This window comes from Hippocampus guttulatus, chromosome 5 (genome assembly GCF_054856545.1).
Source record: "Hippocampus guttulatus isolate MCC_2025c chromosome 5, RoL_Hgut_1.0, whole genome shotgun sequence".
NCBI classification, from domain to species: domain Eukaryota; kingdom Metazoa; phylum Chordata; class Actinopteri; order Syngnathiformes; family Syngnathidae; genus Hippocampus; species Hippocampus guttulatus.
The window spans coordinates 23742478-23756711 of record NC_141265.1 but is presented as its reverse complement, the minus strand read 5'-3'; the positions used below and the strand labels follow the sequence as shown (position 1 = coordinate 23756711).

Below are 14234 nucleotides of genomic sequence, written 5' to 3'. Positions count from 1 at the left end.
ATTCATTCGTGATTTTAGCGGTCTTTTGACAAGGGATTCGAGGCTCTAATCCCTCATTGTGTCCGAGGACCGGCAATCCGAGGCCAAGGCCAAGGCCAAGGACTTGACTTCCGAGGCCAAGGCCAAGGACCAAGGACTTGACTCCGAGGCTAAGGCCGAGGACCAAGGACCGGCTCGAGGAGCACATCTCTGCTGTCCATAGACTCCCAGAGACGCTGAGCGTCCGATGGGCGGGACAAAACCAGCATTTATCCAATGACTCGTCTCGTTTCAATGCATTGGGACAACGGGCTCTGAATTCTCAAAACCAGGGGTGGCCAACCCGCAGCTCGCGAGCTCTTTGGCTGGTTCAATGCGGCTCCCGGGCTTTTCACACAACAAGCATCGAAAAGGCACTAAATACACAGAACGTACTACGTCAGCCTATCATCAATCCCGTTACTTGATTGACATAGAGGGCAAGCAACCAATCAGATGACTGCATCACTGCTCATGCGCAGACAACGGCGCTAAATGCTAAGCTAGTCAGCGAATTACCTCTGTGTTAGGCAGGGGTTCCCAATACATCGATTGCAATCGACCCAGAGCCAGCAGACTGGTCTCAAGTGACCGCAAGAAGTGTAAGGAAGAAATGGGGGGGAGGAAAAAAAAGATTTGTGTGTTTGTGTCCTTAGGTTTCATTTATGTTCGGGCGCTCCGGCTGTTGCTCATCGTGGCGTGCATGCGTATGTGCGCGGGTGCATGGTCGTGTGTGTGTGTGTGTGTTCATATGCTTGCACGTGCGCGATCTGGTCGATCATGGGAGGTTGGTTGCTCCAAAAGTCGACCTTTGGGCAAAGAGGTGTGCGTGTGTGTGTGTGTGTGTGTGCACACGCGCGTGCGTGTGTGGCTCTTTGCAGTAACACAGTAAAAAAATTGGCTCTTAGTCTCTGACTGGTTGGCAATCCCTGACATAAAGCACCATAGCAATTGACGATATCAAGGACCCAACCAGTCGCAACGGGTCACAGCATGTTTTTAAAAAAAAAAATCATCAAAAATTTGAGTTTCTATAAATAACTATGATTGTCAGTTAAAGAATTTGAGAGTCGTTTTTAGAACATTCGAAGTTTGAGTGGGATTTATGCAAAAGAGAAGTTTATAATTAAAATGAATCCCTTGTGATTATCCCCTGACTTAAGTGCAGGTTATCAAGCATCTCAAGTGATCACTTCTGCTCATACTCACTGTGTTCGGAGTGTAAAAGCTGCACTGGTAATGGAGGTAGGAAGCTTCAAGCCTTTGGTGATCTCACGCCACATTTTCTTATTGATGACTTCAACTAAGCCGCCTTTTTCAGTGACAAGCTTGTAGAGTGTGTAGAGATCCAACACCTGCTTTGCCATGATAGGAATCCGATTCACTGGGGTCCCTGCAGAAAGCCAACACAATATCAACAATTCATCCCATTAACTTTTGTTCCTCCCATCGATAGGTGTTTGCATCCTGATAAAAACAATTTATCCTAAGCCAGTCAAAGAGCTGATAGCTTTATTCACAGAAAGAAATATGACATAGAAAAAGTTCCACTTCATTTTCTGTGAAGTGAATGGCGATGGCGGCTTTAAATGGTATGGAATGTGTGGAAACCAACAACTTCACAAATATGTTGTGATAGATGTAACTATTGTATCATACAGAAAAAAAAGAAAATGAAAAAAGATGTGATGCTTTTTCGCAAACAAAAGAAACAATAAGTTGGCTTTGCAATTAAATATCAGCCAGTAAGACAGAATTTCCACTCGTTTTAAGATTCCACTGTGATTGACCCTGAGATAATTAACCTGCATCTTGCTGCTACAGGTCCATTGTGCCTGTTAGATTTACCATAATAGGGATCAATAGCTCCAGAAAGTGCAAATGGCAGTGAGACCTATACAGTGAAGTGGAGGAGAGTTTGAAGTATCGCATCAGGTAGCAATAAAACCACATCAATTAAGTTCAGGAATGATGGGTTCATTTTGTGGTCCTGACATGGGAATGAATGAGACTCAATAAAACAGAAGATTGATGACCCCTCTCCTCTATAGACAATGTCATTTATAAGTCTCAGGCTAAAGAACTTGAAACCAGCAGAAGAGGCATGAGTTAGACCAAAAATTTGCATCAGCAGTGAACTTTCATAGATTAAGGAATTGGCCTAATTAATGGGGGTGAAAAAAATGCGTCCAGTTGAAGACAACTGATCCTGTGAAAGTTCTACTGACCCTTTGAAAATAGTAAGTAGCCTATGACTAGAGCCATCCTATAAATGTGTAAGACTATTTATTGCCTTTTAATCCTGTTTAACACGTTCATAAAATCACATGGTTTCACCTCCCTGTAAGGATATATACTATAATCCCTCATATCAAAAGCATTTAGATCAAGAACGCAAAGGACAAGCCTTACAGGACTGCAAACCAGTGGTTATTTAATGTTTAATTGTTTAAAAAAAATAAAAATATATATTCATGGAGTTCAGACAATTATGGAAAACATCCATCCCATTTCGTCCATAATGAATATATATCTCAGTAATCCTGTATTTTGGATTATAGATAGATAGATAGATAGATAGATATCAGTGATGTGTTCCTCGAGCCGGTCCTCGAGGCCAAGGACCGGCTCGAGGACCGAAGGGCGGTCCTTGGTCCTCGGCCTTGGCCTCGGAGTCAAGTCCTTGGTCCTTGGCCTTGACCTCGGAGTCAAGTCAAGGATTTGGAGTCCTTTTGCTCGATTCTAGTTATGTTTGCTGAATGCTTTCTCATGTTTGGAATAATGAATATTGATAATACATAGTTTAAAATAATGGTTGATTTAATTATTTATTATTATTATTGTGAAGTGGAAGGTATTAATTAATGTAGTATTAGTGGTAGTGGTAATAATAGTAGTACTCAGAGAATGTTTAGAGATTCAGCCATCTCGTTACCTCTGCGTCCCGCGTCCTTGACGCATAATTTTCCCACGGGACGCACAGTTCCAAATAATGTGCGTTTTTGGGACGCAAGGACATTTCTCAGTCAAAACAAATAAACAAACAAAAAAAAAACTACGGCAAGCCTGAGGATTTCACGGTAACAATCGTTACCGGTAGTGTGTCGTTTCCGTGGTGTCATTTTCACGGTACCGAAAAATAGTTTAACTATAAAAGTCACCGCACACGAGTTGACTGTGAACAACACGATTTCACTGTGCCTGTATGTGTGCTTGTGGTGTGGTGTGTGAGTGTCTTTCTTCTAATTTCCTTTCGTTTTGTTTTGTTTTCAGTGTTGGGGGTGGGGGGATACAACAGATTTATGTGCGCATGCAGGTTGCTATTTTAGTCAGTTTGAGATGGCGGCGAAAAAAAACTCACAAAGGTCTACTAATTACGACATTTAAGAAATGGGAATGCCAGTCTGATTTTTCGTATGAATCGTCCAAAGGGCGTATCACTAAACTCATCTGGAATGTATGCACAGAACACGAGAGCGAGATACGACGAGAGGCACGATTACGAGGCAAGTTGGTCATTAGATTTGTAGGCTAATCGTTATGAAAAATATTATGAAACAGTATTGGTTATTCTATAATTTAGTGGTTGTAGCATGGTAACTTTATGAATAAAACATTCGTCACAAGGTGTTGTCATGCTCATGTTAACTGTTGGTAGAACTCATGATGACGTGTGTTAAATTCTTTCGTCAAATTGATCGTAGATTACACACGCATCGTCTTGGGAAGAGGATGTCAAGCCACATCAATACTTACCTGTATTAATGATTCACAGTAAATTAATCTTTGCAGTGTGAAATTGGAAAAAATACTCTGATGATGCCACATGAGTACACCAGTTTTTGATCCATTTATTTTTTGGAATAAACCTGGAGTACACAGCTGCTGATGTCATGTTCATTGTTAATGCATAGTTTTCAAACATTTACCCTTGAAACATGATATTTTTGAGTGTCAGAATTCCTCATTATGAATTATCAGTCAAAATAGAAAAATGGGTTCCCATGATGAACGTTTACGGAACCCAAGATTAGTTACCATGGTTTCCCATTGGGTAATCCAACGGAACCGAAAAACGGTTACCATGAATTTCCGAAATCCTCAGGCCTGCTACTGAATTATTTAAAATTTTGCAGCATTTGTTTATCATTGTATGTATATGTTGTTGTTTGTGTTATTTTCACATGCAATTGAATAAGTAGACCATTTCAGAATTCGAAATTTGGGACTCTCTCAATGCATAATGGGACTCATACATTTCTGATTAGCGAGTCCCTAGGACTCGCTGCCGGTAAACTGTAAAATTATCACTGCAGAGATTACCGCTTTTTCTGCACTCAGTGATTGACTTCTATGCAAAGTCATTTCTCAACTTGTCTTCCGTGCCACATCATGCCTGTTGAGTGTTGATTTACTTCATATTAAGAAACTACTGCACTAAAACATTAATTCATGAATGTATATCATATGCTTTTATTTGAGTTTTTCTCAGTATAAATAACACGTACCCTGACTGTTCTACTCTTTGAATAAAAACACTTCATTCAAGCGTTAGGGAGTGCAAGGGGTTATGATGGAGGGGTGTTGCAAATCATCAGACCTGCCAAGTGGTATGATAGCATTGTTTTATACATGTCCTCGGCTAGGCCTCAGCTTCGGTCCTTGGCCTCGGGTTGCCGGTCCTTGGACACAACACTGATAGATAGATAGATGGATAGCTGGATAGATGGATGGATAGATAGATGGATGGATAGATGGATAGATGGATAGATAGATAGATAGATAGATAGATAGATAGATAGATAGATAGATAGATAGATAGATAGATAGATAGATAGATAGATAGATAGATAGATAGATAGATAGATAGATGGTTGGGCTGAGCAAGGTACTTATTTTACACGAGTATCAGTTAATTTGGCTGGTGATATAAAGCCAGTTGGAAAACTGCCCAGACACTGTGATTTTGAGAAAAATAAAAGGCAGACAGATTATTTCCCCGTTTGCCATCAGTTGATGTTTGAATAAATCATCCAGTTCACACAGATCATGGAAAAGAATTAAATAGTCTGAAATTTCATTTGTGCTGTATGTTTCACATACAGTACATTTGACAATAAAGTTTATCCAAATCCAAAATCTTACAGACCGCTGACGCATATACACAGTACACATATAGCACACAAAAGCCTCCCTCTCTTTTTACGAGTGACACAGAAGACAAAAAAAAAAAAAACATAATTCGAGCTGCGAGCAGCAATGAAGGGCCCTTGCAGACTGACCGATTTGTTCGAAAACCGAAACCACGCTCTTTCAAAAAAAAACATCATTATTAAAGACGTCTTCTCACAATAGAATGCTACACGAGAAAGTGTAAGGCGAGAGGAGTCAAGTGGTGAATTCATGTGCGCTCGGCTTGTTCGAGAACCGATTTTCGGTCATAATCCGAGGCGTAAAAAACTCGAAATTTTTGGTCGAAAACCGATTTGGTCGAGAACAGAGACGTTCGAAAACCGAGGTTTGACTGTATTTTCTTTTCACATCTAAGATATCGGGGTGCTTAACAGCTCACCGCAAGGCTTCCCGTTCTGTCTCCCCCTGTTGGTCATTGTTTTGTTTAGTTCCTCTGGACAGGTTGTAACTGGAAAAGTAAATTATTTGTTTGTGTTTTTTTTTACATCCTTGGCCAATGAATCTGATTCATATCCAGATTGAAACTCAGAGGTGGGCAAACTACGGCGCGCGGGTCGGATCCAGCCCGTTGGTCTTTTTAATCCGGCCCGCCGAAGGTTGGTACACAATTAAGGTTCGATGTGAATGATTGCATTCATTTCATTTGGACTTGTAATGACAGGTATTTCAACGCCAGGTGGCGCAGTTACTTGAAGTTGCAGAGCACAGGGAGGGAGGGGGAGACGAAGAGATAGGGAGAGAGATAGAGGGAGAAATCTTATACCACCTGCAGACCTCTTTTTGTTCAATTCTTCAATAAACAACGTCCCGAACCCGGTAAAAAACAAACAAAAAAAAATCGGATGCATTAAACTTTCTATGACTCTATTTATTACATTAACGATCGATTCGTAACAACGCAAGTTCCGGAAGCCATACGGAAGCCCACAGTAGCGCCAACTCCAGCAACTCCCGCTCGATACGACGGAATAAGTGTGTCCGCACCGCTGCTATTTTCTATCATTGGATCCAAAACAGTGATGTGCAAGTGACTCTTGATTGCAGTAAGTTTTACTGGAATTGCGAAAGATTTTAATTTCATTCATTTATTTACGCCCTGTAGACCATGGCATCCAAACGAAGAGGAATAGTAATGATCACGGAAGAGAAAGTGATATGCATCTGATTGTCAGGGTTCTGTTGTTCGGCCTGGCCAGCAGGTGGCAGTCCGAGCTTATTTTCTGGTTGCACACCTGCTGCCAATCTTGTAATTAAGGGACATTGTATATAGGGCCCTTCGGCTGTCAAAGGGTTGTCGGAGTATTGTGTATTGCATTGCTACTTCCACGCTCATTGACCTTTTTCTGTTATCGTTCTCGTCGTGTTTTTCGCTCTAAGCTTCTCGGTACTATCTACCCTGCTCGGCAGACCTTTATTTTATTTTTTGGATTTTTCTCACGTGTTTTTCTATACGTTGTTTTTCTTTTGCATACTCGGTCCTATTTTTGTTCCCTTGCCTTTTGGATGCAAGGGCTTTTTGTTAACCAATATTATTATATACATTAAACTATTTGTTTGTCACGGAGATCTTGTTGACGTCTGCGATTATTGGGATCCAAAACCTTATTCGGCTCGCCCGAAATTGTGACAGAAATACTCAGACCAAGATGGATCCCGTAGACGTGAATAAGATAATGACCGCCTTGACCAGCCAGGGGCAACTAGTGGGCCAGCAGGGACAAGCGCTCGCGGAGCTCCGGGAGGCAGTCACCATGCTGGCTCATCGACTTGATGATTTGAGTTCCCAGATGGAACAAGCAAGCTACTGAGAAACGCCATCCTCGGGAGCAACTAAGGCTATTCCTGCACCATTACCCCCGATTATGGTGCGGGAACCTAATTTTCCTCATCTCGCACGATATGGTGGCGAACCAGGGCTCTGCGGCCAATTTTTGGACCAATGCTCACTCATATTTGACCAGCAGCCTTCAGCGTATGAGAAAGATTCTACCAAGGTGGCATTCGTTACGAGCCTATTGAGTGGTCAGGCGTCATGGGCAGTGGAAATTAGCCATGCTCAACCCGTGATTCGGTCTTCCTTCCCGGATTTTGTCGCCGAGTTTCGTCGTGTGTTCCACCATCCTGTCATGGGAAGAGAGGCCGAAGGACGGCTATTGGCTATTCGGGAAGGGAAACAATCCGTTGCCGAATACTCAATTTCGTTTCGGATCTTGGCCGCCCAGAGTGGTTACGATGACCACGCTCTATGTGGCTTGTTTCAGCGCGGATTAAATGTTTCTTTGAAGGATGAACTGGCAATCCGTGACGACAGCACCACTTTAGAGGACCTTATTAACCTGGCCCTTGTTTTGGACAATCACTTGCCGGAACGTGGAGACGTACGGGAAAACGCTCTTTCCCAGCCCCGTCGTGAGGGTGGTCGGCCGGCTTCCCGCGAGTCCTGGTGACCGTCCAGACCAGAGCATCTCTCCAGTACCCAGACTGTCGATACCGATGAGGAGCCCATGCAGCTGGGAGGTGGACATTTGGGGCTAGAGGAGAGACGGCGCCGGATTCGGGACCAGGCCTGCTTCTCCTGCGGTCAACAGGGACATCAAGTGGCCGACTGTCCCATTACCCCGAGCTGCCTTGCGATGCGCTCTGACAAATGTGAGTTTACATCCAGCACCATCTCACGGGAGCCGAGCAGGGAGAAGTCCATTTGGGGACTTCCTAAGAGACTGGAATTAGAAGGAACTATTTACGGTTCTTCATGGGCTCTTCCGATTCGGGCACTGGTGGACTCCGGTGCGGATGATTATTTTTTAGACCCTATGTTGGCAAACGAACTGGATTGTCAGGTGGAAGAGTTAAAAGACATAAAAAGGGTTCACGATTTGGATGGCCGACTCCTGGCGGAGGTGAAACAGATCACCTGCCCATTAAAGTTAAAGGTATCAGGCAACCACATTGAATACAGGTAGTTTTATCTAATGAGGTCCCGTTCTGTACCGTTCGTTTTGGGATTGCCGTGGTTGAAGACCCATAATCCCGTCATCTCCTGGGAACGTCCCACTATCGAGCATTGGAGTCCGTTTTGTTATGCTCACTGTTTGCAGTCGGCAGCCGACAACAGAAGGCCGGCACGTAACAATCCACCTGAAGCTATATGTTTGGATAATGTCCCGAGTATTTACCATGATTTGCGTCAAGTGTTTCGCAAAGACCGCGCTCAGTCCTTGCCGCTGCACCAACCGTATGATTGTACAATCGAATTAATTAACAACGCCCCTCTTCTGAGTTCACGTCTTTATCAGGTTTCTCACGCGGAACGAGACGCGTTAAGAGAGTACATTGACAGCTCTCTCGCAGCTGGCCTTCTCAGGCCTTCTCGATCCCCTTTGAGGGGCGGGTTTTTTTCTTCATAGAAAAGAAAGACAAGTCATTTGCCCTTGTGTCGACGATCGGGGACTGAATGAGATTACCGTCAAAAGTAAATATCCCCTACCATTGTTAGATTGCCAACTATCTGCCACTATATTTTCCAAATTAGATCTACACAGTGCTTACCATCTGGTCCGTATTCGGGAGGGGGATGAATGGAAGACAACATTCAAGACACCTTTGGGGCATTTTGAATACTTAATACTTAATACCATTCGGGTTAACCAACGCACCGGCCGTATTCCAGAGTCTCATTAATGATGTGTTGAGAGACTTTCTGAATGTATTTTGTTTTGTCTATTTGGACGACATTTTGAGATTTTCGCGTACTCTTCAAGAGCACCAACACCATGTCCGACTTGTTCTACGGCGACTGTTGGAAAACCGGCTATTCGTCAAGGCTGAGAAATGCGAGTTTCATGTTGAGCCCATTTCATTGCCAGGTTTTGTTCTTGAGAAGGGGCGGCTGAGAGCTGACTCTGCCAAAGTTAAGGCGGTGGTAGAGTGGCCTACGCCTACCACTAGGAAGCAGTTGCAACGTTTCTTGGGTTTCGCTAATTTTTATCGCCGGTTTATCCAGAACTACAGCCAGAGAGCCCTACCTCTGACCCGGTTGACCTCAGTCAAGGTTCCCTTTAGGTGGGACACCGACGCCGACAATGCGTTTTTGGAACTGAAGAAGGCCTTCACGAACCCCCCGGTTTTGCAACATCCTAACCCAGGGGTCGGGAACCTTTTTGGCTGAGAGAGCCATAAACACCACATAATTTTTAATGTAATTCTGTGAGAGCCATACAATATGTTTAAAATTAAAAATACAAGTAATGTGTGCATTTGAAGTCAAGTGCTCTCATGAGCCTTGCTTTTTTTTTTTTTTTGTGTTTGTTTTGTCACTGTGTTTGTTGTGTCGTGTGGACCCAATGTGGACTTTTTTCAGCATTTTTTGGCCATGACATTCATCAAGGAGGAGACCCTGTGCTCTGTGGTTGTGCCTTCTCGGCAGCATGGGTATACCAGCACTGTTTTTGACTGGGAGGAATGTCGGCGCCATTTGACTGTCGTTGCTGGACAGTCCCGGGGCGCTTGTGTCTTGCACCTGTAATGGGCAGCATTTTTCACAGCCCCGCTTTGTTCAGCGGAGAGATCGGTGCTGTTGAACGGTCTGCGGCTGGATGGATGTAAGGCTTGAGGAGCCGACGATGAGAAGAAAGGAGCGTTAGCGCGGAGCGCCGATGCGGATTTGGAACTGGGAGTCGCGGCTTGGAATTTGAAGCGGATTAAGTGGGACAGGAGAAGTGAACTAATCTCTTTTCGTCAATGGACGCGACAGCTTCGTGTTTGCTTTCAAAACTTAGCTTGTAGCAGACGTGTGCACATTTTCAGCATGACGTCTCTGACCCACTGGTGAAAGGACACTTTGATCCTCTCCTCTTTCATCTATAACTGCTTCAGACAAGTGTATGCAGAAAAGTGGTGAAGATTGCACGACTGTCTGTGTCCTATGTGTTGTGTTGTGTTGTGTTATTTTTTACTTCAAAATGGCGCCGCGAGAGTGGCTGCCTTTCCAGCAGCTCCTATATTTTGTTGTTCTACTTCTTCCTTTCATAACTTTGCTGCTGTGAATTGGGAATTTCTCCATTGCGAGACTAATAAAGGTTTTCTTATCTTATTTTATGTAATTTCAACACTTTTAAAGTACAATAAGACTCTGAATGATTTTTAACAACATTGTTATGCTGATGCTTATCAATGATGAGTATTTCTTACCATTAATGTGACTTCTGGTGCTGCATGGTTTTGCTGATGGCTTTGTAGGCTGGTTGATACTTGGTGAGGTTAAGCTTTATGCAGGCATTGAGACTTCCATCCGTTAAACGTGATCGTAGGTTGGTCTTAATGTTCTTTAGATGTGAGAAAGACTGCTCACATGTATAGGTAGAGCCAAACATTGTCAGTACAGCATTACTCACACGCTGCAGTGTGTGGTATGTGACGGGAAGCGCGTTCCAAGTTTTGACAATCAGCTGGTCTGCGGGTTGAAGTTTTTTCATTTCTGCCCATTTGTGTTGGCTTGCCAACTCTGCTTGCTGTCGTGCAAGTCTTTCCAAATCTTCATTCAGTGACTTGAACTTATTCACCCACATGTCTGAGGCCTTCAGGTCAGCAGCTTGTAGCTCAAAATCTCTGACTGAGACACCGGGAATGTAACTCAGGTCAGCGCTGTCCACTGTACACTCGTGCAGATGGGTGATGAACTTAAAAAGACGACAGCGCTCACGAAATTCTCCAAAGTGCGATTTGAATGACTGGAGGAGATTAGATGTGAATCCTGCTAGCTGCTGAAGATCAAAATGTTGAGCAGGGTCACTTGATGTGCATGCCTCTTTAAACTCTCCCAGATTTTCAAAGTGTAGTAAACGACCTGATTCAATGTCGGCGATGAAAAGTTGTAGCTTGTTTTCAATTGCAAACACTGCTTGTTGCAGGGATAAAATTGTATTTCCAACGCCTTGCATTTTCACATTGAGCTGGTTTAGATGTTCAGTCAAATCCACGAGACAGTAGAATTTCAGGAGCCACTCAGTGTCAGCTAACTTGGGATGCTCGACATTTTTCATTCCAAGAAAAGTCCGGATTTGGCTCAGACAAGCCGCAAAACGGCTGAGCACCTTCCCCCTTGACAACCAACGCACATTGCTGTGCAGAAGCAGACCAGGATAATTATTCCCAACTTCATCCAGCAGTGTTTTAAACAGGCGATGATTTAAAGCTCGGGCAACAATAAAATTGACCACCCGAACGACCAGCGACATCACCTCTCCAAGCTGCTCGCCACACATCTGAGCACAAAGCGCCTCCTGATTTAGGATGCAGTGAAAACTTACGATGTGTCTCTTTTCATGCTCACGAAGAAGTGCCACGAATCCACTGTTTCCTCACCATGCACGGAACAAGTTTATCCATCGGTAGATTTTTTTCTTTAGCGAACTCAATGAAGGACTTGAATAAATCCTCCCCTATTGTTGTCCCTTTCATCGTCAAAACTGCAAGACTTTCCTCATATAGTGTGTCACCGACGACATACCTTGCAATCACGCTGAACTGGGATAAATTGCTTACGTCCGTTGATTCATCCAAGGCAAGAGAAAAAACAGGTGCTGCATTTATGTCCTTCACTTGCCTTGCCTCGATTTGATTTGACATCATGACGGTGTGGTCGTGAACAGTTCTTGCCGACAGAGGCATGTCTTTTATCCGTTTAATTATCTTGTCCTTATCCGAAAAGTCATCAAACAGTTCATTGGCAACATCAAGCATGAATGCTTTGGCGTACTCCCCATCCGTGAAGGGCTTTCCGTTTCTCACAAAAGCTAGCCGAATTCCAGTCACCTTGTTGGGTCCAAACACGGAGTTGCTGCTGACGAGCTTGCACTCTTGATAGAAGCTCTTGACATGCTTTTTTCCTGCTGTACCCCACAATATATTTCGATGCAAATGTATTTATATTGGACCTTTTCATCGATGCAATTTTATCGCCGCATATTAGGCACACTGCGGAACCTGCTCTCTCCATAAAGGCAAATTCCTCTGTCCATTCCTGCTGAAAAGTACGATACTCGTCTTTTTTCTTTTAGCCATCTTCTCAAAAGGGTCTCTAAAATGAACTGACAGCGCGATTAAAACGAGGGAAGTTTATTTCCTGATCTCACGCACATGCGCACATCGGCCACTATTTTCGACAGCAAATTAGGCAAACGCACTTGAACAGTGTCTCTGCCTCATCTGCGCTGCCAAGGCGATTGATCGATGGATAATTAGACACAATGACATGTATGTTTGCCACTTTCCCGCTAAAATCGCCATGAACCGGCTTTCCAGTCGTCGGTTCGCCCATGCGCAAAGGAGTCTCATGATTTTTTTTTCATAATTAAATCATTTACACCCTTTGACGTATAAATACGTCAATTAGCGCATAGCCGCTCCCTCGCCATGGCCGTATTAATACGTCAATCAAGTTTTTTCATGGGGGAGGGTGCAAGAGAGTCTGATGCAACTTCTCACCAAAGGATTAGTCTTGACGGCAATGTTAAATAGCAAAAAAATGGCCATCGGGTGGCAGTGGTGCCAAAATCCACCAGGATCACGCCGCAGAAGTAGTAGAAAGGGCGTATAGTGGAGGAGGGGCATATGTGGATCGTGGATTGGAACATTAGCAACTAGCATCGATGGAGAAAAGGAAACAACTAACTAAAAAGGATTGGTTTTTTTCGATATAAAAGCGTCCTCGAAACAAAACAACAAAGGAGATGGTGTTTGTGTGGAAGAGAAGATGACGCTTCGGTCACGTAATCGAAAGCAGCACCCGTCAAACGAACATCAGCCTGCGCAAACATGGCGTGCATAGCTCACGCCGAGTTTCGAGTTCATCTGATGAAGATGAACATGCTCCACGTCAGGGACCATCGCTTGGCAGAGCATTTTGTGCCTCCCGATGCCCCACATCGCCCACAAATCATCTCCCCGGCGACTTCCAGCGATGACGGCAAAGAGGCTGCATTGTTCGAATGGCCGACGCCGGGCACACGTCAGTGATTCGTTGGAATCGTCTCGTAATGACGACGGCGAAGACGATGAATTGGAGAGCGATTTGGATCCTGATCTGTCGGACGAATACGTGCCTTCGGACATAACGGAAAGCAGCTGAGAGTTCTCGCCAGAGCCGCTGGAACAAGGAGGTAACTGCTGACTAGCTTGCAAGTTCCCATTCAAAACTTCATCACTTCTTATGCCTCATCAGTCACTTTTATGCACCGCTACATTCCCCGCTATACTATAAAGTTGCCAGTAACACTAATTATTTATGTACGGTTGATGCGTCTCGTAGATGTGGATGAAAATATGCGCCGTAAATGTGCTGACTTGCGTGTCGCCAGAGGTTTAAAAAAAAAAAAAAAAAAAAAAAACAGGACACATTTGGTCCGCTCAGCTCTGCTAAAACCACTCGTGTTAAATTCATATTCCATTTCATTTCAAATTGGATGCTGAGCAACGTGGAATGAATGGTGTAAATAGCAGTGTGCGAGCATGTATGTGCGTGTGAGAGATGTTGAAATGTAAGTGGAAAGCAACAATAAAAAAAATAGAAAAATAAAAGTGTGGTAATTGTACATACCTCTATAAATTACAGATTGTCCAACCAGAAGCCAAAAGATGACGGCTCCTTGCTTTGGTGGTGGAAAGAAAGGTAAATAAAAGTATTCTACCTCACTCTGCAGCAATATACGTATATTTGCAACTTTTTATGTTTCCATAATTTATAGGTCGTGCAGCTGGACGTGGTGGGATGAATTAATGTGGTGACAAACTGGATGGAAGCCAAAAACCATCCTCTCCAGAGCTACACTTTCGTTCATTGTTCAATTTGCACTTTTGTTCATAGTTCAATAGTTTTGTTGTGTGCAAATAAATTATTTTGCTACAAAAACATTATTTGAAATGTTCTTTTGTAGGAGGAACACATTATTGAGGTATTTGAGCTGCCACAAAAGCAAAAAATAGTGTAAAACTTGAAATGATGCTTGAAATGTATGCTTTTACAA

The 14234-nt window shown here is 43.6% G+C and overlaps 1 protein-coding gene across 3 annotated transcripts in view; it reads right to left on the bottom strand.

The window, feature by feature from the left end:
* The window catches only part of arid3c (AT rich interactive domain 3C (BRIGHT-like)), a 91091-nt gene that overhangs the window by 62634 nt on the left and 14223 nt on the right, over positions 1–14234 (bottom strand). For all 3 annotated transcript variants that reach the window (XM_086111709.1, XM_086111710.1, XM_086111711.1), the window contains exon 3: positions 1228–1411. In XM_086111709.1, the coding sequence (XP_085967835.1) occupies positions 1228–1411 (184 nt within the window). The remainder of the gene's footprint in view (positions 1–1227; positions 1412–14234) is intronic.